Here is a 24,051-nt window from a genome sequence, read left to right as displayed (position 1 = left end):
CTTAAGAAAAAGCAGAAGACTTCATCACTGAAGCTCGCCCTTGCTGTCACCAGGATAAATAAAGTACGTAACATCCCCTCTTACAGCACACATGGACACAATTAATTTTATAATTTTATTCATATTACACCAAATCATGACATCTGCCACCTTATGGTGGTTTTTAAGTAACCACATTTGAATGTCATTAGATAAGTTAAACAGTTACCCCTTCAGTGAGCACTCGGTGATGTTTAGAAGGAAAAGTTGTCTTTTAAAAATAAAACCTTCAACGGAGGCACGCTGAGGAAGCACAGCCATATTTGATCAGTAGCTGATCTTTGTCTTACTTTATGTTTTAAAATCAAGGGGAAAAAAACTGCTTCAAATGTTTTTATATGATCGTCACCCATTTCAAACACTTTTCTTTTTCCAGTTAGAAGACACAGTTGATCAGTTTTTCAGTGGTAAAAATCAGTCGATGGAAACCGAGCTGGATAACCTGAAGAGGACGCTGCAGGCCAAAGAAAAAGAGGTTGATTTCTTCACTCTGTTTATTATTGGCAATTCTTTTATATTTAGTTTATATGAGGTTTATTTTCAGATATATCAGATTTCAGATATCTGTATTTAACCTGATAGGAACTTAGAAAAATGTGTCCCCTGCACAGACTTATGCTTCATTTGGCTATTCTAACTTTGTAAAATTACAATCATCATTGCTGATGACTACAAGTTTGAGGCCAAGTATAAGCTACACTGCTAACTTAACTGTGTTTGTGTTTGTTAGCTGGAGACATTTAAATGGCTGAGAAATTACCTCATTAATGAAATCCCTGAGTCTTTTTCACAACTAAAGTTTGAGCTCGCCATCAGCAGGGTGCAGAAGGTATGCACACACAAACATACACTCTCATATAAGACATGCACACATAATGTCAGGGCTGTTTGATTCACCTGACTCTTATATAATATACCAAATAATAACAGAAATGTCAAGACTTCTGACCCCAGTATTATACACTATACAAAGAAAAATAGTCACAGATTTGTTTTCTTTTTGTATTAATCTCTCCTTTTAATGTCCTGCTTATTAACACAGTGTGTTTCTCAATTTATATTTCAGCTGGAGGACAAAGTAGAAGAACTACTTCATGGTAAAGATCAGTCAAATGACAAAGACTTGCAGATCCTGAAGTGGAAGCTTGAAGCCAAAGAAAAAGAAGCTGCAGCCCTGAAGCTCAGTGATGAACACCAGACTGAGGAAGGAGATGAGAAGAACCTGCAGACTCTGGAGAATAACTCACCAAACCATGTTGTGAGTAACATTGGCAAATTACATCTTCCAAAATTTTGAAACTTTATTTTCAAAGCTCTAAAATTTATTCTCTAATCTCAGGTGGATGAAGAAGTAGCTGTAGCACAGCAGCAGCTGCAGGGTGAGGAGCAGCGCAGGGCGGATGATGAGGTGAGGATGCAGACACTGAAGAAAAGTGTGGAGAGCATGAATGAAGTGTCTAAATGCATGAAACCAGCTCAGATGTTTCCCCAGTTATTATCTAGTCTATGCTCAGGTCTTGGCTAACCCAAATGAGTGGAATATTAATCCTCTCAGCCGTGCATTTGTCTGTTAGTTGGAGAAAAATGAGGAGATGACACCTGACATGCTTAAGAAAAAGCAGAAGACTTCATCACTGAAGCTCGCCCTTGCTGTCACCAGGATAAATAAAGTACGTAACATCCCCTCTTACAGCACACATGGACACAATTAATTTGATAATTTTATTTATATTACACCAAATCATGACATCTGCCACCTTATGGTGGTTTGAACCACATTTGAATGTCATTAGATAAATTAAACAGTTACCCCTTCAGTGAGCACTCGGTGATGTTTAGAAGGAAAAGTTGTGTTTTAAAACTGAGGCACGCTGAGGAAGCACAGCCATATTTGATCAGTAGCTGATCTTTGTCTTACTTTCTGTTTTAAAATCAAGGAAAAAAAATCCTGCTTCAAGTGTTTTTATATGATCGTCACTCATTTCAAACAATTTTCTGTTTTCAGCTGGAGGACACAGTTGATCAGTTTTTCAGTGGTAAAAATCAGTCGATGGAAACCGAGCTGGATAACCTGAAGAGGACGCTGCAGGCCAAAGAAAAAGAGGTTGATTTCTTCACTTCACTTTTTATACATTGGCATTTATCCTTTTATATTTAGTTTATATGAGGTTTATTTTTATTTTCAGATATATCAGATTTCAGGTATCTATGTTTAACCTGAAAGCAACTTAGAAAAAATGTGTCCCCTGCACAGACTTATGCTTCATTTGGCTAGTCTAACTTTGTAAAGTCACAGTCATCATTGCTGATGACTACAAGTTTGAGGCCAAGTATAAGCTACACTGCTAACTTAACTGTGTTTGTGTTTGGTAGCTGGAGACATTTAAATGGCTGAGAAATTACCTCATTAATGAAATCCCTGAGTCTTTTTCACAACTAAAGTTTGAGCTCGCCATCAGCAGGGTGCAGAAGGTAAACACACACAAACATACACTCTTCTGGAACACATGCACACATAATGTCAGGGCTGTTTGATTCACCTGACTCTTATATAATGTACCAAATCATAACAGAGAAATGTCAAGACTTCTGACCTCAGTATTATACACTATACAAAGAAAAATAGTCACAGATTTGTTTTCTTTTTGTATTAATCTCTCCTTTTAATGTCCTGCTTATTAACACAGTGTGTTTCTCAATTTATATTTCAGCTGGAGGACAAAGTAGAAGAACTACTTCATGGTAAAGATCAGTCAAATGACAAAGACTTGCAGATCCTGAAGTGGAAGCTTGAAGCCAAAGAAAAAGAAGCTGCAGCCCTGAAGCTCAGTGATGAACACCAGACTGAGGAAGGAGATGAGAAGAACCTGCAGACACTGGAGAATAACTCACCAAACCATGTTGTGAGTAACATTGGCAAATTACATCTTCCAAAATTTTGAAACTTTATTTTCAAAGCTCTAACATTTATTCTCTATACTCAGGTGGATGAGGAAGTAGCTGTAGCACAGCAGCAGCTGCAGGGTGAGGAGCAGCGCAGGGGGAACGATGAGGTGAGGATGCAGACACTGAAGAAAAGGCTGGAGAGCATGAATGAAGTGGTCTAAATGCATGAAACCAGCTCAGATGTTTCCCCAGTTGTCATCTAGTCCATGCTTAGCTGTTTACTAACCTAAATGAATAAATAATTGATCCTCTCAGCTGTGCTTCTGTTTGTTAGTTGGATAAAACTGAGGTGATGACACCTGACACGCTTAAAGAAAAGCAGGAGGCCTCTTCACAGCTGAACCTCGGCCTTGCTGTCACCACGAGGAACAAAGTAAGAAACATCACCTCTTACAGCACACATGACCTTATATTACACTAACTCAGGACAACCATGATATAGTACTTTTTAAAGAACTACATTTGGATGTCAGGAGATAAAGTAAACAGTTGGTGAGCACATGGTGATGGTTAGAAGGAAACGTCGTCTTTTAACAATATAAAAAAAGTCTCTAACAAACTGAGGGTGCACAGCTGTATTTGATCAGTAGCTGATCTCTTACAAAAAAAAAAATCAGTCGATGGAAAAAGAGCTGGATAACCTGAAGACGACACTGCAGGCCAAAGAAAATGAGGAGGATGTCTTCACTCTACAGTTTATTAATTGGCACTTATCCTTTTATATTTAGTTTATATGAGGTTTATTTTCAGATATGTTTTACCTGATAGTTAATAAAGGTAGAAAATGTTTCTCCTGCAAAGACTTGGCTATTGTAACTTTGTGAGGTGTAAGTAATAATTGCTGATGGACCATTCCACCAAACCTGTGTTTTGAAGAGAAGCAAAAAGTGATTTTAACATTAAAATGTTAACAGATTTTGAGCTAAATCAGGAAGTAGCTACAGCACAGCAGCGGCTTCTGGGTGAGGAGCAGAGGAAGGTGGATGTTAAAGTGAGGACAAGGCTGGAGAGCAACAATGAGGTGATAGACAGAGTGGGCAGGTTTGAGTGGAAGCTCCAGGGTGCACAGCAGCAGAGGAGGGAGGACGCTGAGGAGCATCTTCAGGACAGAAAAGTTATTACCTTCATTTTAAGTTTTTCTGTATCTATAGATAGTCCAACTAATTTCAGTTTGAAACTCATTGAATTCATTCATTATGTTTTGTTTTATTATTCTTTTTAACTAATAAGGAAGCCACATGACACATCACAGTGTGACACAGTCAGCAGTTATGGGCAAAATTCAAATGTTTTTAAACATTTTTAAGCCGTCCTACTTTTGTAACTGTAAATAATTATGAGTGATGATATAAAACTAAGGCCTTGCTGGCTATTTTTCAATTACATATATTAAATATTTACATAACTGTGATTGTAAACTACTTACAGTGGAAAATGCTGCTTTGATAAGATTTATCTAAACACACGTTTTATCCTGATTTGTGTCTCTTGGCTTGTCTGTTGTAGTCTTCTCTCTCTTGTGACCCTGATGATTCACTGAAAGTCATTGAAAAGATGGATGCAGAGTTGAAAATGAGAGATAATGATATGCAGATGCTGAAGAAAGAGCTGGAAACCAGCGAAAAAAAGTTTATTTCCTTTAGTTTCATTCCATGAGTTCATCTCATATTTGTCTCTTTCATGTTTGATATCATATCCACTCAGTGTTCTAACATTAATGGGGTTCAGCTGCTGCTCTAGAGCTGACACAAGTTATCACTGATATTTGTGTTAATTACATTTGTTCCAGTAATTGTTCTTATTCGTTATCATTTGTCCCTGTAGTTTTGTCTCATGTCTCAAAAGCCTACAACAGCTGAAACATGTCTGAAAGATTCATGAATGTGATTAATTGGCACAATGGGTTAAAATAAATGATTTGCTACTCTGTGTCTCAATTTAGATTTACAAAAACATGATGTGTCTTAGTTTAAAAATCTCATTTGTTTGTGTGATTTATAGATCCATCAGCCATCAGCTGATCACGAGGACACAAGTCAGACTATTGATGAGCTGAAGAAAACTCAAAATCTGCTGGAGGAGAAGAATACAGAGATCAGGATGATGTGGAAACAGGTATGTGGAAATCCCCCCTTTTTAGCCTAATGATACATACGTGACCAAAGGGTGGGGATAGCTGACCTGTTTGTTTCATTTTGATCATCCTTTCCTTCCAGTTTAAAAACACACTCAATGAAGAGAAGCAGCGAAATAAGGAAGACCTGAATTCCCTGAAGAAGGAGCTTGAGGCCCAAAACGAGAAGGTTAATTCCTTGATTTTAATGTATTAATTTTTCATATGATGTTAACTCAAACACAGTTATAGAAACCTATTTTATTCAGTTTTATTCAGACATTAGCTGTAATGTAACATTGCATCAGACAAATAATGTATTTTAGCTATAATGCTAAAATAATGAAAAATAATGAAAAATAATAACCAAGAGACACAAATGCTAAAATAATGAATTTTAGTATTATTGCTTTTTTCCAAATCGCAAATCCAAATTTTAACAAAAAAATAAATAAAATGTAAATCAGGACATGTCTCATCTTCTCTAATCATTTTCAAAGACTTACATTCTCCTCTTTCCTCCCAGCTTGAAGACAAGGTAAGTGAAGTCCAGCAGCAGCTGAAGGATGAACAGCAGAGCAGAGAGGAAGCTGAGAAGACTGTGCAGACTCTGAAGGATGAATTGGAGAATAAAAACAAAGAGGTGCGTATTCATTATATAAAGATCTACATATCCACCATAATCTTTGTGTGTTTTTTCAAGGCTTTACAATTTGTTCAAAATGTCATATTTCTTTGTTTGTCAGCTACAAGAGTCCAAGTGTCAGTTTGAGTCTCTCACAGAGGTGAGCCAAAAGTCTGAGAGACAGCTGAGTGAACTAAAAGAAAGATACAAGGAGGAGGTCAGTGAGTTTATCATCTGCTCTTTGAAAAACACTCTCCACACAGGAGGGAAGTGAAACAAAATCTCACCACAAATGTTCAACACAAGATTAATCAAATTTATTTTAGTTTTAAATTTACATTTACATGTATATAAATGTGTTTTCTTTCTTTCTTCTCTTCCAGTTCAAGAAGAAGATTCGGGCCGAAAAGCAGAGGAGGAAGGAGGTTGAGGAAGATGTAAAGTCCCTGAAACAGGAGCTGGAAAACAAGATAAACCAGGTATGTGCCCACTTTTAAAGATCTTTTCTATTTTCCTATTTTTGTTATTATGAATCATTTTATGTATTAATGCTCCATGCTCATTTTAAGGATGGCCAATGTTTTAGATAACGACGTTATTGCATGTACAAGTAATATGTGTGAGCCAAAAGCTTATGCTTGAGACAGTTTTAAACTGTTTTTTTTTTTCCATTCTGTATGATTCACTGAGAGGTAATACACCTATCATGTTGTACCAGGTACAGAAGCCACACCTACTTCTGTTCAAATCAGTATAAAGCTGCCATTAAAGGATAAAGAAATAGTGGAAGCTGTGCTGTTTTAGCCAGCTGGGCTGGAATTATTACATTATGCATTGTGGGCTATAATCACAAAGGTGTTTTCAATAATTACACTGCTGTGTCTTTGTGAGCACCAAAGATAAGATATTGTTATTACAACTACAACAAAAAAGGATACAGTAATTGAAGCAGAGAAAGCAGAGAAAGCTTAGTGTAAGCTATGACTTTTCAGATTCATACCAAAAAAATGAAACACCACACTGAACATTTCAGAGGGTCGCACTGCAAAGGTAAAAGTGTGTCACAAAACAGCCGGAGGCCGAGTACCAAAAATCAAACCCACGTGCAGAAAACCCAAAGCAGAGGCTGAGGAAAGGTTCATTGACTAGCACAAAAAAATGATGTTTACAATAGTACTTGACTTAAGGCTTGACACATGGGGCGTGAGGGTCTTGGCCAGGGGAGAGGGATAAGCAAGGGGACAGGTCCAAGAAAGCAACGGCAGCTGGCTGGTGATTAGGTACGTACTGGAAGAGAGGAGAGCAGTGTTAGAGCGGTAGCCAAGGAGGGGTTCTGGAGTGGGTGGAAGCTATGAAAATCTTCGTCTTACTGTGCAGGTGGGAGATGGAAGCGTTGAAGGAGAGGTGGTGCGGTCCAGGTGGGTTTGGTGGTGTGTGACAGCTGTCCTGAGCAGTGAAGATCCCATGGTAGTAGGAGGGCAGGAGGGCAGGTAGGTGAGGCAAAGAGATGATTCTGGAAGCAGGCGGGTTAACCAGATTTCCCAGATGAGTTGTTCAGTGTGATGGAATTTTCAGGAGTAACTAGAACACAAGATTGCAAGGTTAGTAGAGCACTTGAGAATCATAGACATGAAGCGTGAGGCCTGGTTACCAACATAGGGTAGTTGACGAACTGGCGAGGAAGCAGTGTCAGCAAGCAGCTTAAATCTCCAACCTGATTGCCTCAATCAGCTTCAGGTGAGGGAGGCAGTAGGCCCTGTTCATGGGTGGATACCAGGGAGATCCAGACCTTCAGTGGAATTTTACAGCCACACACCCAGACCATGACAAAATGGTTCTTATTGTGTGCATTAATTTAATTCTTTGCTTTAGTTACAAAAAGCCAAAGAAGACCCCGAGGAGGCTGTGAAAGAATGTGACATCTCTGGAGATGAACATTTGGTGCCAACAGAACCAACTAACGCTCCGGACAATTAATAAAGTACAGTTACAAATAATGATGTCACGGGCAAAAAAAACGTCCCCTGAATTTTATTTAACTGATCTCTGTTTGAATGCCTTACACACACACACACACACACACACACACACACACACACACACACACACAGTGAGCTTTATAAATATTTGATGTCAGTAATTCAATATTTCTGTTACATAATTGTTTATTGAATCAATTTCAGAATTGTTAAAGGCTACAGTTTTTTCTTACTGTGAATTTGTATTATTGGACAATCTATGCAGTAATGTAATACTGTGACAGCAGGAGGATTTCAATGCAGATGTTTGTACTTTAATTTCTGATGTTTCACGTATATGTTTACTTAAATGCCACTGGCCTTTATCATACTCACATTTAGTTTTGTGCCTCATTCACTAATTATTATATTAATGTAACAGTCACATATGAAACTATTCTGACTGTGTGACTCTGTATTATTATTATTATTAATATTATTATTATTGTTTTATAGCTGAAAGATTGGATATGTATTTAATATTCTTTGTTAAGATTATTTTCTGTTCAGTTTGGACTATTTACCTTTCATTTTTATAGCTCTTGATAAGTAGGTTTCTTCTGCTGAAACTGTTAGAACAGAAATGTACCTTATCTTTGAAAGAGCATTTGCACATCGTTTGTCCTAAGGCCTGATCCCTGTCTTTCATACCAACTTTGTTTCCCTGGAAAATTATTTCTTGAAAAAAGTGTGTTTCCTAGTAATAACCAGTTGATGGTACAGTGCACACACAGTGCACCTGTTTGTCTGTTTACCACAAATCTATCTGATTCTTTGCTCCCAAATACAACTTCAGTTACCAAATAAAACCATGTTCTCTTCAGGCCAAGGTCACTGGTACAGTTCAAGCAGCAGTTGAACTGATTGCTGTTCACTGTGGCACACTTTAGGCCTCACCTAGACCCCAGATTTTATCCTTGTGTGACATGGTGGGCTGAAACACATCTGTCCTTTGACAGAAGAATGTCCCTGTTGTCAGGATCTGAAAAATGGAAACATTTCACTAAAAATCTTGAAAGTTAAATTGTCTGATGAGGGAACATAGACAGTTGTGAAAATAAAGTTTTAACAGATCCCCATTCAGTCCTTTGAAAAGTACATCCTTAATGTTTCCATAGGAAATTACAGAGTCACTATCATCCAGGTGCAGAAAACGGATCATCACAAAGTGTCACAACATTTATAAAAGTTGTTGTGTTAGTCGGTCTTTGGTCCAATGCAGTTATGGAGCATTCGGCTATGTGTTAATAAAATTATACAATTGTCCCCCGAGGATATGCAAGCAAACTCACTTAGGTCAGATTGTGTAAAATGACATACAGTGGCTTGCAAAAGTATTCGCCCCCCTTGAACTTTTCCACATTTTGTCACATTACAGCCACAAACATGAATCAATGTTATTGGAATTCCACGTGAAAGACCAATACAAAGTGGTGTACACGTGAGAAGTGGAACGAAAATCATACATGATTCCAAACATTTTTTTACAAATAAATAACTGCAAAGTGGGGTGTGCGTAATTATTCAGCCCCCTGAGTCAATACTTTGTAGAACCACCTTTTGCTGCAGTTACAGCTGCCAGTCTTTTAGGGTATGTCTCTACCAGCTTTGCACATCTACAGACTGAAATTCTTGCCCATTCTTCTTTGCAAAACAGCTCCAGCTCAGTCAGATTAGATGGACAGTGTTTGTGAACAGCAGTTTTCAGATCTTGCCACAGATTCTCGATTGGATTTAGATCTGGACTTTGACTGGGCCATTCTAACACATGGATATGTTTTGTTTTAAACCGTTCCATTGTTGCCCTGGCTTTATGTTTAGGGTCGTTGTCCTGCTGGAAGGTGAACCTCCGCCCCAGTCTCAAGTCTTTTGCAGACTCCAAGAGGTTTTCTTCCAAGATTGCCCTGTATTTGGCTCCATCCATCTTCCCATCAACTCTGACCAGCTTCCCTGTCCCTGCTGAAGAGAAGCACCCCCAGAGCATGATGCTGCCACCACCATATTTGACAGTGGGGATGGTGTGTTCAGAGTGATGTGCAGTGTTAGTTTTCCGCCACACATAGCGTTTTGCATTTTGGCCAAAAAGTTCCATTTTGGTCTCATCTGACCAGAGCACCTTCTTCCACATGTTTGCTGTGTCCCCCACATGGCTTGTGGCAAACTGCAAACAGGACTTCTTATGGTTTTCTGTTAACAATGGCTTTCTTCTTGCCACTCTTCCATAAAGGCCAACTTTGTGCAGTGCACGACTAATAGTTGTCCTATGGACAGATTCCCCCACCTGAGCTGTAGATCTCTGCAGCTCGTCCAGAGTCACCATGGGCCTCTTGGCTGCATTTCTGATCAGCGCTCTCCTTGTTCGGCCTGTGAGTTTAGGTGGATGGCCTTGTCTTGGTAGGTTTACAGTTGTGCAATACTCCTTCCATTTCTGAATGATGACTTGAACAGTGCTCTGTGGGATGTTCAAGGCGTGGGGAATCTTTTTGGAGCCTAAGCCTGCTTTAAATTTCTCAATAACTTTATCCCTGACCTGTGTGGTGTCTAAATCCAATCGAGAATCTGTGGCAAGATCCGAAAACTGCTGTTCACAAACGCTGTCCATCTAATCTGACTGAGCTGGAGCTGTTTTGCAAAGAAGAATGGGCAAGGATTTCAGTCTGTAGATGTGCAAAGCTGGTAGAGACATACCCTAAAAGACTGGCAGCTGTAACTGCAGCAAAAGGTGGTTCTACAAAGTATTGACTCAGGGGGCTGAATAATTACGCACACCCCACTTTTCAGTTATTTATTTGTAAAAAATGTTTGGAAACATGTATGATTTTCGTTCCACTTCTCACGTGTACACCACTTTGTATTGGTCTTTCACGTGGAATTCCAATAAAAGTGATTCATGTTTGTGGCTGTAATGTGACAAAATGTGGAAAAGTTCAAGGGGGCCGAATACTTTTGCAAGCCACTGTATATTACTAAATGAATAAGCAAGTATCACTTCCTGTATTTGGAAGGGTTGAAAGAAGAAAGTATCTTCTTGCTAAAACGAACAAGAGCACAAAATATCTCAATGTCCTTTGGACAAACAAGACCAAAGGGGACATGTTTAGACACAATATACAACTGCACATTTGGATAATCATACTGCAAAAAGTTATCAGTTTCTAAAAGTGAGGAGGGAGCAATTAAGTTTAATTAATTTATGACTTTAGTAAACACTTTCTTAATAACTTTATGGTCACTATTTAATCTGTATTAAACACAGGGCTTTTTTTTCAGGATTTACCTAATGTCTTGGGAATAGTTCTGCATGTCGACATTGTTTTTAGCTGTGTTGGTAGTATTGTCCTGTCAGTGAAAGTTTTGGTCTGTTGGCCAGTCTTTGGTCTGATGCAGTTGAATTCTTTGATAGCTTCGGTTACCCCCTAATTTTCATCTACTTTAATCAGGTTAAAATTTAAATGCACGTTTCAGTTTCTGACCAAATACCTAAAATCACAACAGCCCTGAAGTTTTTCAAGCAAATGATACTAAATGATACTAAAAATCATCTTAACAATCCCATATTCCATATTTCTCAATGGAATATGTTCATTTTTGTTGAATGTTTATGATTCGTAACTTGTATTCATTTTTGTTTTTTCTATAAAACAGTAAAAAATATACTTACCTAGTTTTGTTATGTAAATTTGTAATTAATTTCACTCTTGGAAAAGTTTTTAGAAAAGTGATTAGTTTGTTAACTTTTGGGCCCTCCCATTAAATAAGGGATTAAGAGCACACTGTGTGGGTCTGGTGGAAATGTGTTTTGTTTGCCAAATGTCACATGGGACAACGGGAGGGTTTAAAATGGTTTTTTGGCCACTTTTTGAATTTGTGAAATCAGATTTACTTTACTTTCATTGATGTTTAAGTTGTAAGGGATTATTGTGTTGGTTTTTGTTTATATTTTTCCACTAAATAAATGCCATATAATTTTTAAGAATGAAGTTGGAGGTGTGTTCTAAAATAAATCACCCATTGCCACCCACTTGGGGGGCTATTTTTGTGTTTTGGAACTTAAAAGGCTGTGACAGAATATTTATAACTGATGTCCAAGAACCATACTGTCACAAAGAAGAGAACATTGGTCTCAGTGGTGGTGAGACTAATGCCATGTGTGCCATGTCAAAGTGTATAAAATGGGTATTTAGAAAAATTACACATTTACAGTCAGATCATTGTGTTTGAGTTTTTAATCATCTGAGGAAACGTATAATTGTTTTGTTGAGTTGCTGAGTTAAATAAATGCACTACAGTTCAGCTTGTTGTTGTTAAGTGAAAATATTATGAGTTCAAATGCATTTTATTTTTTAAAATTGTTGATCTTTCTCTTAAACGGGGATTCATAAATTGACTAAATTGGAATCCACTGAACGGGTACCCTGAGGTACCCCTGAGCAAGGTAGCGTCCTCCTCGGGCACTGGATGGGTGGCTACCCACTGCTTCACTGAGTGAATGGGTTAAATGCAGAGGAGTTATTTCCCCAATGGAATTAATAAAGCATATATTACATTATTACATTTGACATTGCATTATTAAACACATGAACTACATATCCAGAACAAATGGACATAGCTTCTGGGTTTAGAAATGTGAAGTTAATTCAGAAATGCATTAAAAGTGCATTCTTTCTAATCACCAGCAGGCAGAGCAACACATGTGGTTGCAGTTGCAGAAGAGGTAAGATGAGATAAGATAAACCTTTATTAGTCCCACATGTGGGAAATTTGTTTGGTCACGGCAGAAAGTGGACAGTACAAAGTAATGAGCCGCAAAAATGAAGAAAAACATTAGAATAGAGAACGATAAACTAGAATAACATACACTATAACATGGAATAAAGTACTATGTTGCATTAGAAAAAATGCACTTAGTAATATTAGAATCAGAATACTTTATTGATTGTTACGGGAAATTATTTTTTGTTACAGTGCTCCATTATAAACAAACATTAACAAAGACAGACAATACCCTAACTAAGAATAGCACAATATATGCAGGCATATATATACAAAAAAAAAAATATCGCTTATATTGCACATAAGGGAGACTAAGAGAAGGCTACTATGGTGTATTGTGTCTGTGTGTCTGTCTGTCTGCACGTGTGTGGTCATCCAGCAGAGCACACCGCAAAAGATGGCTGAGGCCACCATAGAAGGTCATCAGTAGTTGCCCCTTCACTCCAAAAGACCTGAGCATCCACAGCAGGTACAGCCTGCTCTGCCCTTTCCTGTAGAGACAACATACTGTGGTCGGTCGCTGAGGTAGTCCAGTATCCATGTTGTGAGGTGATGGTCCTCTCCTGAGTTCTCCAGCTTGTCCCTTAGGACTGTGGGATGAGTGGTGTTAAAGGCACTGGAGAAATGGTATCCACGTGAGAGAACAATGTAGGGAGTGAATGAAAGCATCATCCACTCCAGTACCAAGCTGGAGTGGGTGCAGTCATGAGTTCACCAGGGGACGAAGCTGAGCCAGGACCAGAGCTGCATGAAATGAGGATGGTGATTGTTTGGGTTAGTACAAACAGACTACATCTGATTTTACATTTTTTCTTAGTGCCCATCACTGATGACCAGCCCTATCAATTTCCCGTTGAAAAGCCGTGAGCTTCTCCAAGATATCTGTATTGTGTCCAATGAGCACAGTCTGAGTACTCACAGCCCTCCCCATCGCTTCGATCTGCTAACCTTGTGGGGTTTTGAACAGTTGCAACCATTTGTACTCTGATTAAAAAGCCACAGACGGGAAGAAGACAGAAGAAAAAAAAGAGCATTGAAGAAAGGGAAGCAGAGGATACTCAATAGAGGAGATTATTATCTTGGCTCTTGACAGAGACGGCCGCACTTTCTCCTTCTCTATCTCCCTGTCGCTTATCTTACCTGCTTGGCTTCTCGTGTCTTTTAGTCTCGCTTATTCTCTAATCCTAAGAGAGTCTCCCAGACTTGTTCTCTAAAAATCTAAAGAAGAATTATGGATTTGATCAATGGGTCCTTAACGAAACTGACAAACAATTATTATGGGGTGTTTAGCCCATTGCGGTGGGCTAAAAACCCCATCGCTATGGGGCTGCCCTTTGTCACTAATTCTGTTCATGATTTTTATGGACAGAATTTCTAGGTGTAGCCAAGTGGCAGAAGGCTTTTACTTGGGTGGTCTCAGGATCTTATCTCTGCTTCTTGCGGATGATGTGGTTCTGTTGGCTTCCTCGGGGGATGGCCTCCAGTGTGAAGCGGTTTAAGTATCTCGGGGACTTGTTCATGAGTGACAGGAAAAGGGAGCGGCAGATTGACAGACAGATTGGTGCTGCGGCTGCAGTCATGCGGACGCTGCACCAGTCTGTTGTGTTGAAGATGGAGCTGAGCGTAAAAGTGAAACTCTCAATTTACCAGTCGATCTATGTCCCTATCATCACCTATGGTCACAAGCTGTGAGTAGTGAACAAAACAACGAGATCGCGGATACAAGCAACAGAAATGAGCTTCCTCTGAAGGGTTGCTGGCCTCTCCCTTAGAGATAGGGTGAGAAGTTCAGTCATCCGGGAGGGGCTCAGAGTAGAGCCGCTGCTCCTCCACATCGAAAGGAGCTAGCTGAGGTGTTTCGGGCATCTGACAAGGATGCCTCCTGGACCCCTCCTGCGTGAGGTGTTCCGGGCATGTCCCACCAGGAGGAGGCCCCGGGGCAGACCCAGGACATGTGGGAGAGATTATATCTCTCGGCAGACCTGGGGACACTTTGGTGTTTCCCAGATAAGTTGGAGGTGGTGGCTGGGGAGAGGGAGGTCTCTGCTTATTTCTCATTTTATTTATAATTCAAGTATACCTTAGATGAAAATTACAGCCCTCTCACATCTTTTTATGGGGAGAACATGAACAATTGGTAGCTGACTAAATACTTTTTTACCCCACTGTATTGGTTTGTCTAAAGCTTTTTTTTTCCCAGGACCAGACTGTAAAAAACATAAAAAGTTGTTATCAGTAATTTTTATACCTTTTTTTCAGTTTCACAAGAATCTCATTACTGTTCACCAGCCCCATGAGCAAGGACCTAATTTAATCTTTCAACAACCTCCAGATGTCATATTGTGAATTACTCTGGTGATCCTCACACTGTTCATCTAGTTTCATATTATTCAAATATAAAAACATCGTTCAGTTTATTTTGTGACCAAATGGCTGAAAAAAACAAAAACAAAACATCAGGTTCAGCTGTCCTTTGTTTTTGAAGTCAAAATGTTCCTGAAGGTGAGACCAATATCCCGCATGGTTCCTTACTGACGTTGGTCCACATGTGTTGTTAACAGCTGAATAAGAGCACTTCAGTTATGTAAATTTATATTTAATTAATTCTATATTTAATTAAGCAGGAAATATAGTGTCAGTAAAGCCTTTGGATGTAATATTTTCTCTTTGTAAATCAGTGAGGTGTTGAATAAAATGTTGATGTTTGATCAGTACACACAGGGTATAAAATGACTGAGTGATGTGGGTTTGCAGTTGTTCTCCCCGACGCAACAACGACCAGGGGAAGATGCAGACACTTAATACAAGAGGTGAACAGGACTAAGAAGAAACAGCTGGGAGACACTGCTGACACTGACGAGACAGGTAGAGCACAAACAGAACACACTGACGACAGACACAGACCTTCAAAGTAAAACAGGAAATGCAACGACTGGACTCAGGGATGCGGTACAGACAGAACAGAGAGAGCGCAAAACCAAACCTCTAAGAACCATAAGGTCTAAACCCAAACACACATAAACTAGAACAAAGGATAATAATAACAACAACAAAATAATAATAATGAAAATAAACACAAAACACTGGGTCAAATGACCCAGGACCGTGACAGGGACCTGAAGCGGACGGAGTTTTGGACCCAGATTACTCCGCAAGGCTCCTGACTACAGCAGCCATCATGCTTCGACAATCCATCAAGCAGTGCAGCTTCGTAGCTTACCAAAGTCGTCGACAGATTTTTGAGCGCCGTGTACCACATAACATTGGTTAGAGGTCAGTGAGCACAGCCAGAATTCATACATAAGGCGCACCGTCGATTTTTTAAAGAAAATTAAAGGACTTTAAGTGCCCCTTATAGTGCGGGAAATACGGTATTTTATTCATGGTCGTTTGATGCCCTGTGTTGGATTATTGACCCCATGTGTGTTGGGGTGTCGGTGGTTTGTTTAGTGTTGAGCACACTTTCATTGTTTCAACTGATCATTATTAACTCAAAACAACATTGAGGACATTGCTTTACCAGCTGATGTAGTTACTCTAAATACGATTTCTTGTGGTATTTTTGTATGTCACAGTCTCTGGGAAATTCTGGATGCCCGCATCATTTGTGGCTCGGCTTCAGGGATGACAGAGTTGTTCTGTGCCTGCTCGTCAGTCTTTGATTAGTGCATGTCAAAGACCATTTGAAGGAATGACGTCAATCTTTATTAATCCTGGAGAGTTCGAATCGTCCCAATTGTCCTCTTGCTTCATATTTGTGGTTTAAAGTTAGCCAGTGGATAAAATGCAAAGAATATTTATTTATTTATTTGTCCACTAACATCATCAGGTTTAAATTTCAAAGTGCATTTCAATACTTAATGACCAAATCTTATCAAAACAAATTGTAATGCCCTGTTTAACAAGTGTTATCACTGTGAGATCTTAAACCAAGATACTAAACATCAACATCAACATCTCAGTATTGTCATCATTCACAGATCATTAATACAAAGGATTGGAGACGGTTTTGGATTTTCACTTGTTGTTGGCTTTAATATGAACAGTCACATAAAATTCATTCCAATTTTTTGCCTTTGCTTCAATTAGGATGTTTCCTTAAATCTACAACACCTTCCTTTTCGAAAAGTTTACTGACATAGTAAAGAAGTAGCTAGGGCACTCAGTAAGTATGAGCAACAATAGCTTAAGGACACTGTCCAATAAAGAGGAATTCATCATCTGCAGTTCGTAAAAAAGTGCCATATTAAAAACAATTCAGCAGACCCTCAGAGTGCGGATACAAACTGTTTTCAGCTATAGAGGTAGAGGTACACTTTATGCACTTATCAAACATACAGTTTAGAGGCTTGCATTAGAGTGCATTGGTGCTTGGGCATCTTTTATTTAGCATGGTTGTACCATTGTGAATGTAGCTATATAAATAAATACGCTCAAGAGTCTATCGTATGTTTGTCATGCAACTAAAAATTCGAAAATATATTTTTAAATCAGTAACTTTGCAAATTTAGAGGATTTGTTTTCGGACAACATATGTGTCACATTTTAAACATGGTTTGAATAATCAGCGCTGACATACAGACATTTATGCGCTGGGTATAACAGACATGCTTACTGTGTGAAAGGCCCCCCGATGTCTTGGAGCAGAGAAACACGCTGTATTGTTGCTTTTCTCTGTTGTATAAGCAGCGCCCGTAGGTCGGAAACGCTGTGTGCGGGTAGCACAGTCGGCTCCAATGCACATCCAGGCATCCGTCTGAAAGAAAGGTGTCGCTGCAGCTAGCTCTCAGGATAGCCAGGCTTTTATTTATATTTGCATTCTGGTGCGTTAAAACTAGCAGCCTCTGTGTCCCGCTTGGATCATCATTCCGAAAATTCAGATATTTAAATAAAATGGCGAATTGGCTAGTGATGAGGAAAGAATATGTGTTTTTTTTGTTGTTTTTTTTAGAAGTATCACAGTTTATTTCTAAAGGAATACCTGTTGTTTGTGGTATTCTGTTTAAAAACTATTAGCCTCTGTGTGTTTCAGAGCGCTAAAGAATATGAAATGCTCCTAATGCAGGGGGTGGGGGGGCAAAAATGCTGCAGGTATATTACTACTCTGGTCAAACTTAAGCTCTCCTCTGTCTGCCTGGCTGCACTTCTCCTACAGCAAACTCGCAGAAGCTTCTCTCCCCTCGCTCACATGCAAGTGCTGTGCTCAGTCGCCTAGTGCCTGAGCTCGGATCATACCAAAATTAGGGGGAATTTACAACTGTGCGCTATGTGCTTTGAATATTGTGTGTAGCTTTTGTTTTATACAGTTGTCAGTCAGGCATCTAACTATGAAACAAATTACACTCCAAAAGACCCCGGGCTTCTGAAAAAATGACCCGGGCTTAAGCCCAGTAAGCCACCCCCCGCCGATGGTTGTCTCCAAATCTCCCAACCACTATGTCGATCTGAGAAAACAAAACCGAGACAGCAAGACCAAGACCACACCGAGGGATCCGAGACCAAGACAAGACCAAAGTCCATCGAGACCAAGACAAGACCAAGACCACGTAAAAGTGGTCTCGAGACCAAGACCAGTCTCGAGACATCCAACTCTAGTGTGTGTGTGTGTGTGTGTGTGTGTAAGTGAGCATAATATTCATTCCTGTTTTCATTCCTGTCTCTCCAGAGACATTAGGCAGGGTGGTACACAGATATTATCTTGTGGGGAAGATTTTGTACTGAGGATGTTTTATTTTATAATACTACAAAGAAACTAATACAAAAAAGGACAATTTAACAAAACAAAAACAAGCCCCTATTTTGTCTTTAGCATCATCTCATTGGCTGATTACTGTGTAGTCAGTAATACTCACTGAAGTCAAAAACACCTGGAATAACCTCTCAGTATATTTTAAATGGGAACTCAAATCCTGCATCTGGACTCCAGTTAAGGGGATTTGTATATAAAAAACAAGACACAACATGTAAAAAAGTACACGAAAGGAAGTCTGTAGTGGAAGCATGTTGAACACTGAAGAGGCACATGAATCATTTGTGGACATATTTTATATGAGAGCTAATGAGTAAAAGTAGTGAACTGCCAGGAGAGTGTTGTCTGTTTAATTTAATAAGTTAATAAGTTAATAAACCCAGAAAAGTTCATTTCCCAATTTTTTGATTTGTACAAAGAGTAAATATCACAGTAAAAATGTATTTATGATTTATACTCTATGGTATTATTAACTGTCATTTGTATTTCAGTGATGTTTTTCTTAAAAACAAATTTTAAAAAGGGATTTCAGGCTTTGTGAGTCAGCTCATGGTGAGGCATTTATTTACAGACGAGTCTTTGGAGCCTCAGAAGAGAATAAAGAGGATCTCTTCCTCAGTGGTTCACCTGAAGAAGAAAAAAGGACGTAATTCATGAAAAGTGTAAACTGTTCTTCACACCTTACACTTACACTTTTATATGCCACCTTCAGTCTCACAGTCTGTGCAGACTGTGAGACTTCCTGTATGCAGGCTTGTGATGCTTTCAAAATTGTATCTCCAATAGTTGATACTGTTCGTCTGGACATAGTCAGTTGAGACTGAAGAAGTCACTTGGAGTGACGAAACATTTTTCTGCTGAAAATGCTACGTCCAGATGAACAGAATCAAATTTTGGAGATTTACTTACCTGGATGATTGAGTATGCATCAAGATGTTTCAAAATTGTACCACTCTCCATTTTATTTTTATTTATTTAATAATAAATTAAACACTAGAATGTGCTGTTTTCTAATGAAATCATTATTTTTTCACACAAATCTAAAAGGTTTCTTTTGATTTACATTCAAAACGTGAGAAATGTGCAAAAATGAACCTACTGATTAATTGTTGCCATCATTAATACTGAGATGTGTGTCAGTGTGTTTACCTCTTCTGTTGTAGTTTAGTTTGGTGGTGACTTCAGTGTAGAGCACAACTGAAGGATCGATTTTACCTGCAGCAAAAAACAAATCAGAGAGCATTAAAATCCTGAAATCCTGAGATTTTTTTAAGGTGGATATGATGAAGTAAACTGAAAGCACAGCTGTGTTTAAAGTTAATTGTGAACCTTTAGTATGCTAAAACTGGGCACTGAAACTATGACAAACATTTGAAACATTAATATACAAAACATTTTTTTCATTAACTTCTTTAAAACCTGAAAAAAAGAAAGTAAATTTGTTTTTTCATTTACAGTGCAGTGCTATTTTTCCATGTGCTGACCTTCGTGGGTTTTCCAGAGACTGAGCAGCATTACTGAAACCACAGAGAGGTAGATGCATACCACAGGAAGGAGAATGTGTGTCAGGCCAGAGTGATCTGGGTCATGGTCCCCTGCTTCAAAGCAGAAACACTCCAGGTTATCATCAGTGTGAACAAAACAAGGCTTACTTTACTCACTTTTTATTTATGAGTCTCTCATTTACAGTAAATTATGAAATAAACAAAGTGGAGGATGCTCTTTTACTAGCCAAAAACTTTATTGGGAACACGAAACAAAAACAGCTCCCATGACTGCTTCACATATTTTATCCACATAAAATACAACTACACATACATGACATGTCCCAGACCAACCACAGAGCTTTTGTCAGAGCTGTTCAGAGTAAAGTTGATAAAGTAAAGTTGTTACATAAAAAATAATGTCCCAATATAAATACAGAGGGAAAAAAAATTACGTCGCCTCACCCCTGAGACTGACAGTCAGGAGACTGAGTGTTTTCTGCTCACCTGCAGAAACAACCACCAGCAGGCTGTCTGGTGATTGTCCAACTCCAGAGATGTTACACTTGTAGAGTCCTTCATCTGATTTGGAAACCCTGTGGATGGTCAGGTTTCCTGTAGAGCTGCTCCCAATGAGATCATCATTTTTATAGAATGTAGCAGTGAAACTGGAGGATGAGTCTGCATTGTGTCTACAGTGCAGGGTCACAGTGTCTCCCTCCATCACAGGATGGGCAGGACCTTCCAGGATCACAGAACCAGCTGAAACATAAAACTTTTAGTTCAGACTCCCCTTGCAGCATCGGGTTATGTTTCTGATGCAATCCTTGTTCTATCTACCAGTTGTTGGGTTTTTTTGTTGTTTGTTTTCTTTATTCTATTTTCTTTTCTTTCTTTCTTTCTTTCTTTTTTGTAAGCAAGACTTGATTGGGTATCTTGCAGATAACCAATCCATGTGGAGATGAAATAATATATAGTATTTGACAGAAATGCAACCAGAAACCATTAGCTGTGTTGACAACTAAGCTTTTAGTACTTTTTTCCATTTATCTGCATTTGTAAACGGTGACCTGTGCTCTTAAAACAGATATCTGTTATCCCCTGTAATTACCCCAATTCTTTTCTGTTAAAGGTTTGGAAAATCCAAATTCAAATAAAAATGTATAAAAACACGTGAATGTGAAACAAACCTTTTAACCAAATGCTTCACATATCGGAAGCAGCATATGGCATTGCAGCAAATAACTGGAGTCAGTTGAGGCCTGTGCATGAGTTAAATACAATTTATATGATTTCAGTGTGATATGATCAAACTTCAGATGGTGAATGTTGCTGGTTTTGTGGTGAATTAAAACATCCTGTTTACTTGGCACAAAAAGAGCTGCTTCTTCATGATGATGTTATCTGTAAACTTGTAGAAGCTTTTCAGCTACTTTGAGTCACTACTGGTTACAACTCATGATTTGTTGATCAAAGCTCACCCGCCACAGTGATGGTGATGGCATCAAAACACTCTCCTGCTGCAGACTCACACCAGTAAACTCCAGTGTCTGCTGGATAAAGGTCACTGATAAAGCAGTGAGATTCATTTGTTCCATTTGAGGATGAAGGACATGTTGTGTTTATGTGTGAGGACATGTTCCTCTTAACTCTCCACTCTGAAGAGTTTCCCTGCTGCCCACAGCTTATGAAGACGGACTCATACTGGAAGAACTGGGATCTGTTGGGAACGACTCTGAGTGAAGCTGCAAAACAAAAGGAGGAATGATGGCAAACTTAAGTTTATGTTGTTAATGCTCTTGCAGAAGGGAGCGACCATGAAACGCTGGGCGATGCATAGACGCCTGCTTTAGATGCTGTTTCACTCCGGATGTTATTTGGATTAAAATGTGTCTGTTTAGCATGTGGCTGTAATGAAACCCCGGCCTAATGCAGAATGGCTACCTGTTTACAATGCGATGCGGTTAGCGGCTGCAGCGAGCTACAGTAGCAAACGTAGACTGGATGCAATCGAAGCTTCATGTGCCACCCACGATCTCATATAGAGGAGCAACACATCAAACTAAATGCCTTTAGTGGGATCACACAATAGCAAAGACAGACTGCCCTTGACCTTTAACAATAAAATTCTGACTTTTGATTTTTATTAGTTATGAGTTTTTTACATTTTGTCCCAAAAGAAACAACAACAACAAATGAAATTAAATGTGGAAAAATAATAGGTAACGGAAATTAACAAAAAATGAAGTTAAACTTTCCTAAAACAAAGAAACCAACAGAAGGATATTGTGTGCTTAAAGAAAAAATTAAAATATAGAAAAATACACATGAAATGTTTTTAAACTTAATCTTTTTTTGGTCAAATTTGCCATGGCAACCAGCCTGAATAGGCTTTGACGTGCAGGTTTACTGAGATTATTCGCGTGCATTGCGTGTGCATGACTGTGACTCACCTGCATTCAAAAATCACATTTTTGTATTGTAATTTTTTTTCTGAACTTTAACATTTTTGACCCTGACAAATACTTACCCACACAACTTTTGAAACAATAATACTTAATGTGATCAAATCTAAACTGAGACTAGCAATCAGCTCCGAAACTAAAATGAGCGGTCAAGAAAAACCTAAACACACAAATTAAAAAAACATGTTGTAACTCTGGCAGTTACTTAGTAGTTACATGCAGTAAGTTACTGGGCAGTTACTTAACAATACACTGCTAGTTCCTTTGCTGTTACTTGTAGCAACCTTGTAATTACATGGCAGCTTCAAGACAACAACGAGTGCATCTTTAATTGATAAAATTCTGGTTGTAACAACAAGATAACTGAAAATTTATGATCTACAGAGTAACATTTATGAGCCATTGAAAAATATAATATATAATATAACATGTAATATACATAACATATAACATAAAACATATATGACACATACATATAGATTCTGCTCATAAACAAGAAGACAGTTATTGCTTTTGCACTAAATGAGAGCGCTCCAACACACTTTTACTCACCAATAACAGCACACAGTGTTGCTATCTCCATGCTGCTGGTGCACTGACAGACAGGCTGATAAACCTGGGGGGTGCCGCATGCTTTCTACTTTTTGTTAACGTCACAGTGACCACAGCTTCCTGCCGTAATCATCTCCTGTTCTAAATGTGTTAAAAACTTGTTTGTGCAGGATGTGTCTTTTTATGACACCTCAAATGTCAAAGTGTGTGTAAATATGTGAACGCGGTCCTGTTTTGCTTTGTTGTGTGTTTGTTCTGTCCTGCCTTTGCTCTTTGAACGTGGTTTGAATAAATATGTGCCAAACGCATCTGGTCACGTGATAACCAAGAGCTCATCCATATGTGATTTGTGAAGAAAACTGAAGGGAAGTGATTTTTGAAATTTTCTTACTTGATTATTATTGATTATGTGATGTTATGTTACTGGACCATAAATTTATTTTAGTTTTGTTTGTTTTTTGTTGGATAATTGTTAATTTTTGATTCAATTTAGTGTCAAGAGCCATTTCAGATGGAAACCCACAAAGATGTGAGTAGTAATAGTAGTAGTAATATACCTGTACCTTTTTTTGTCCCCACTTCCCCTTTTCCCCTGCGCGTCCATGTGGGTGTGTGTGTGTGCGTGAACGGACTTTGCACGTGCATGTGAGTTCAGGGGTCATATGAGTTTACATGTGTTTAATAGCGTTTTATTTAATGAGACCATTATGTGTTTTAATTAAACTGTTTTTAAAGGTTGTATAGGTCTCAGAGCTCTGTTATTTAGACATAGATGATTTAATTTAAATGGTAAATGGTAAATGGCCTGTATTTATATAGCGCCTTTCTGGTCCCTAAGGACCCCAAAGCGCTTTACATATCCAGTCATTCACCCATTCACACACAATGGGTTTAACTAGTTAATTTAACTAGTTTAGGGGTATTTTGCTTTTTCTTTAGTGCTTCGAACAGTCACAGGAGCAAATAGTTTTCAAACAGAAAGTTTTTTCCACCTTCTAAAAAACACATATTCACACATAGCTACACTAGCACTGTATAATGCAACTAGCCATATAATTATCTACTAGTCACAAACACACATAGATGATTTAACTGTTTTAGGAGGATTTTACTTTTCTTTAGCGCTCTGAAAGACACAGAGGCTAATAGTTTTTAAACAGAATACCACAAACAGCAGGTATTCCTTTAGAAATATACAGGGATACTTCTAAAACTGCATCAGTTAGACAGAGGGGGTTACAGTTAAACCCCCAACAGTCAGCAGAAGAAGTCATAAAAAAAGAGCCA

At 38.6% G+C, this 24,051-nt stretch overlaps 1 protein-coding gene and 2 long non-coding RNA genes across 6 annotated transcripts; 1 reads left to right on the top strand and 2 right to left on the bottom strand.

The window, feature by feature from the left end:
- The first annotated feature begins 421 nt into the window (after positions 1–421).
- On the top strand, positions 422–9,078 carry LOC102077959 (fibrinogen- and Ig-binding protein). Its single transcript, XR_003219080.1, has 16 exons — positions 422–514; positions 770–868; positions 1,106–1,297; positions 1,379–1,447; positions 1,614–1,709; positions 2,045–2,143; positions 2,413–2,511; positions 2,751–2,942; positions 3,024–3,092; positions 3,260–3,358; positions 4,987–5,100; positions 5,202–5,288; positions 5,625–5,741; positions 5,845–5,940; positions 6,107–6,202; positions 7,596–9,078. It is a non-coding gene; the product is annotated as a fibrinogen- and Ig-binding protein (long non-coding RNA).
- On the bottom strand, positions 6,038–7,464 carry LOC102077868 (uncharacterized). 4 transcript variants are annotated; one of them, XR_003219083.1, is made up of 4 exons: positions 7,379–7,463; positions 7,094–7,304; positions 6,893–7,010; positions 6,038–6,181 (listed from the first exon to the last, which is right to left on the bottom strand). It is a non-coding gene; the product is annotated as an uncharacterized LOC102077868 (long non-coding RNA). The 4 variants fall into 4 exon arrangements; XR_003219084.1 differs by having other exon boundaries at positions 6,071–6,181; positions 6,901–7,010; XR_003219081.1 differs by lacking the exon at positions 6,038–6,181 and having other exon boundaries at positions 6,686–7,010; positions 7,379–7,464.
- An 8,229-nt stretch (positions 9,079–17,307) lies between the features above and the next one.
- On the bottom strand, positions 17,308–23,092 carry LOC109199535 (sialoadhesin). Its single transcript, XM_019354886.2, has 6 exons — positions 22,765–23,092; positions 21,229–21,492; positions 20,255–20,509; positions 19,748–19,861; positions 19,413–19,478; positions 17,308–18,890 (listed from the first exon to the last, which is right to left on the bottom strand). Exons 1-6 carry the CDS (start codon positions 22,793–22,795, stop codon positions 18,829–18,831), a joined length of 792 nt encoding a protein of 263 aa, XP_019210431.1. The 5' UTR covers positions 22,796–23,092; the 3' UTR covers positions 17,308–18,828.
- Positions 23,093–24,051: the final 959 nt, after the last annotated feature.

This window comes from Oreochromis niloticus, linkage group LG3 (assembly GCF_001858045.2).
Source record: "Oreochromis niloticus isolate F11D_XX linkage group LG3, O_niloticus_UMD_NMBU, whole genome shotgun sequence".
Taxonomy (NCBI): Eukaryota; Metazoa; Chordata; class Actinopteri; order Cichliformes; family Cichlidae; genus Oreochromis; species Oreochromis niloticus.
The sequence above is the reverse complement of the archived record's forward strand: the minus strand, read 5'-3'. Positions and strand labels throughout refer to the sequence as shown.

Coding starts and splice junctions, on each gene's coding strand:
- LOC109199535 (XM_019354886.2), bottom strand. CDS start 22,795: ATGGAGATAGCAACACTGTGTGCTGTTATTG. Junction 20,510..21,228: donor CATCACCATCACTGTGGCGG/GTGAGCTTTGAT, acceptor TTTATGTTTCAG/CTGGTTCTGTGATCCTGGAA. Junction 19,479..19,747: donor TCTCTGGAAAACCCACGAAG/GTCAGCACATGG, acceptor TTTTTGCTGCAG/GTAAAATCGATCCTTCAGTT.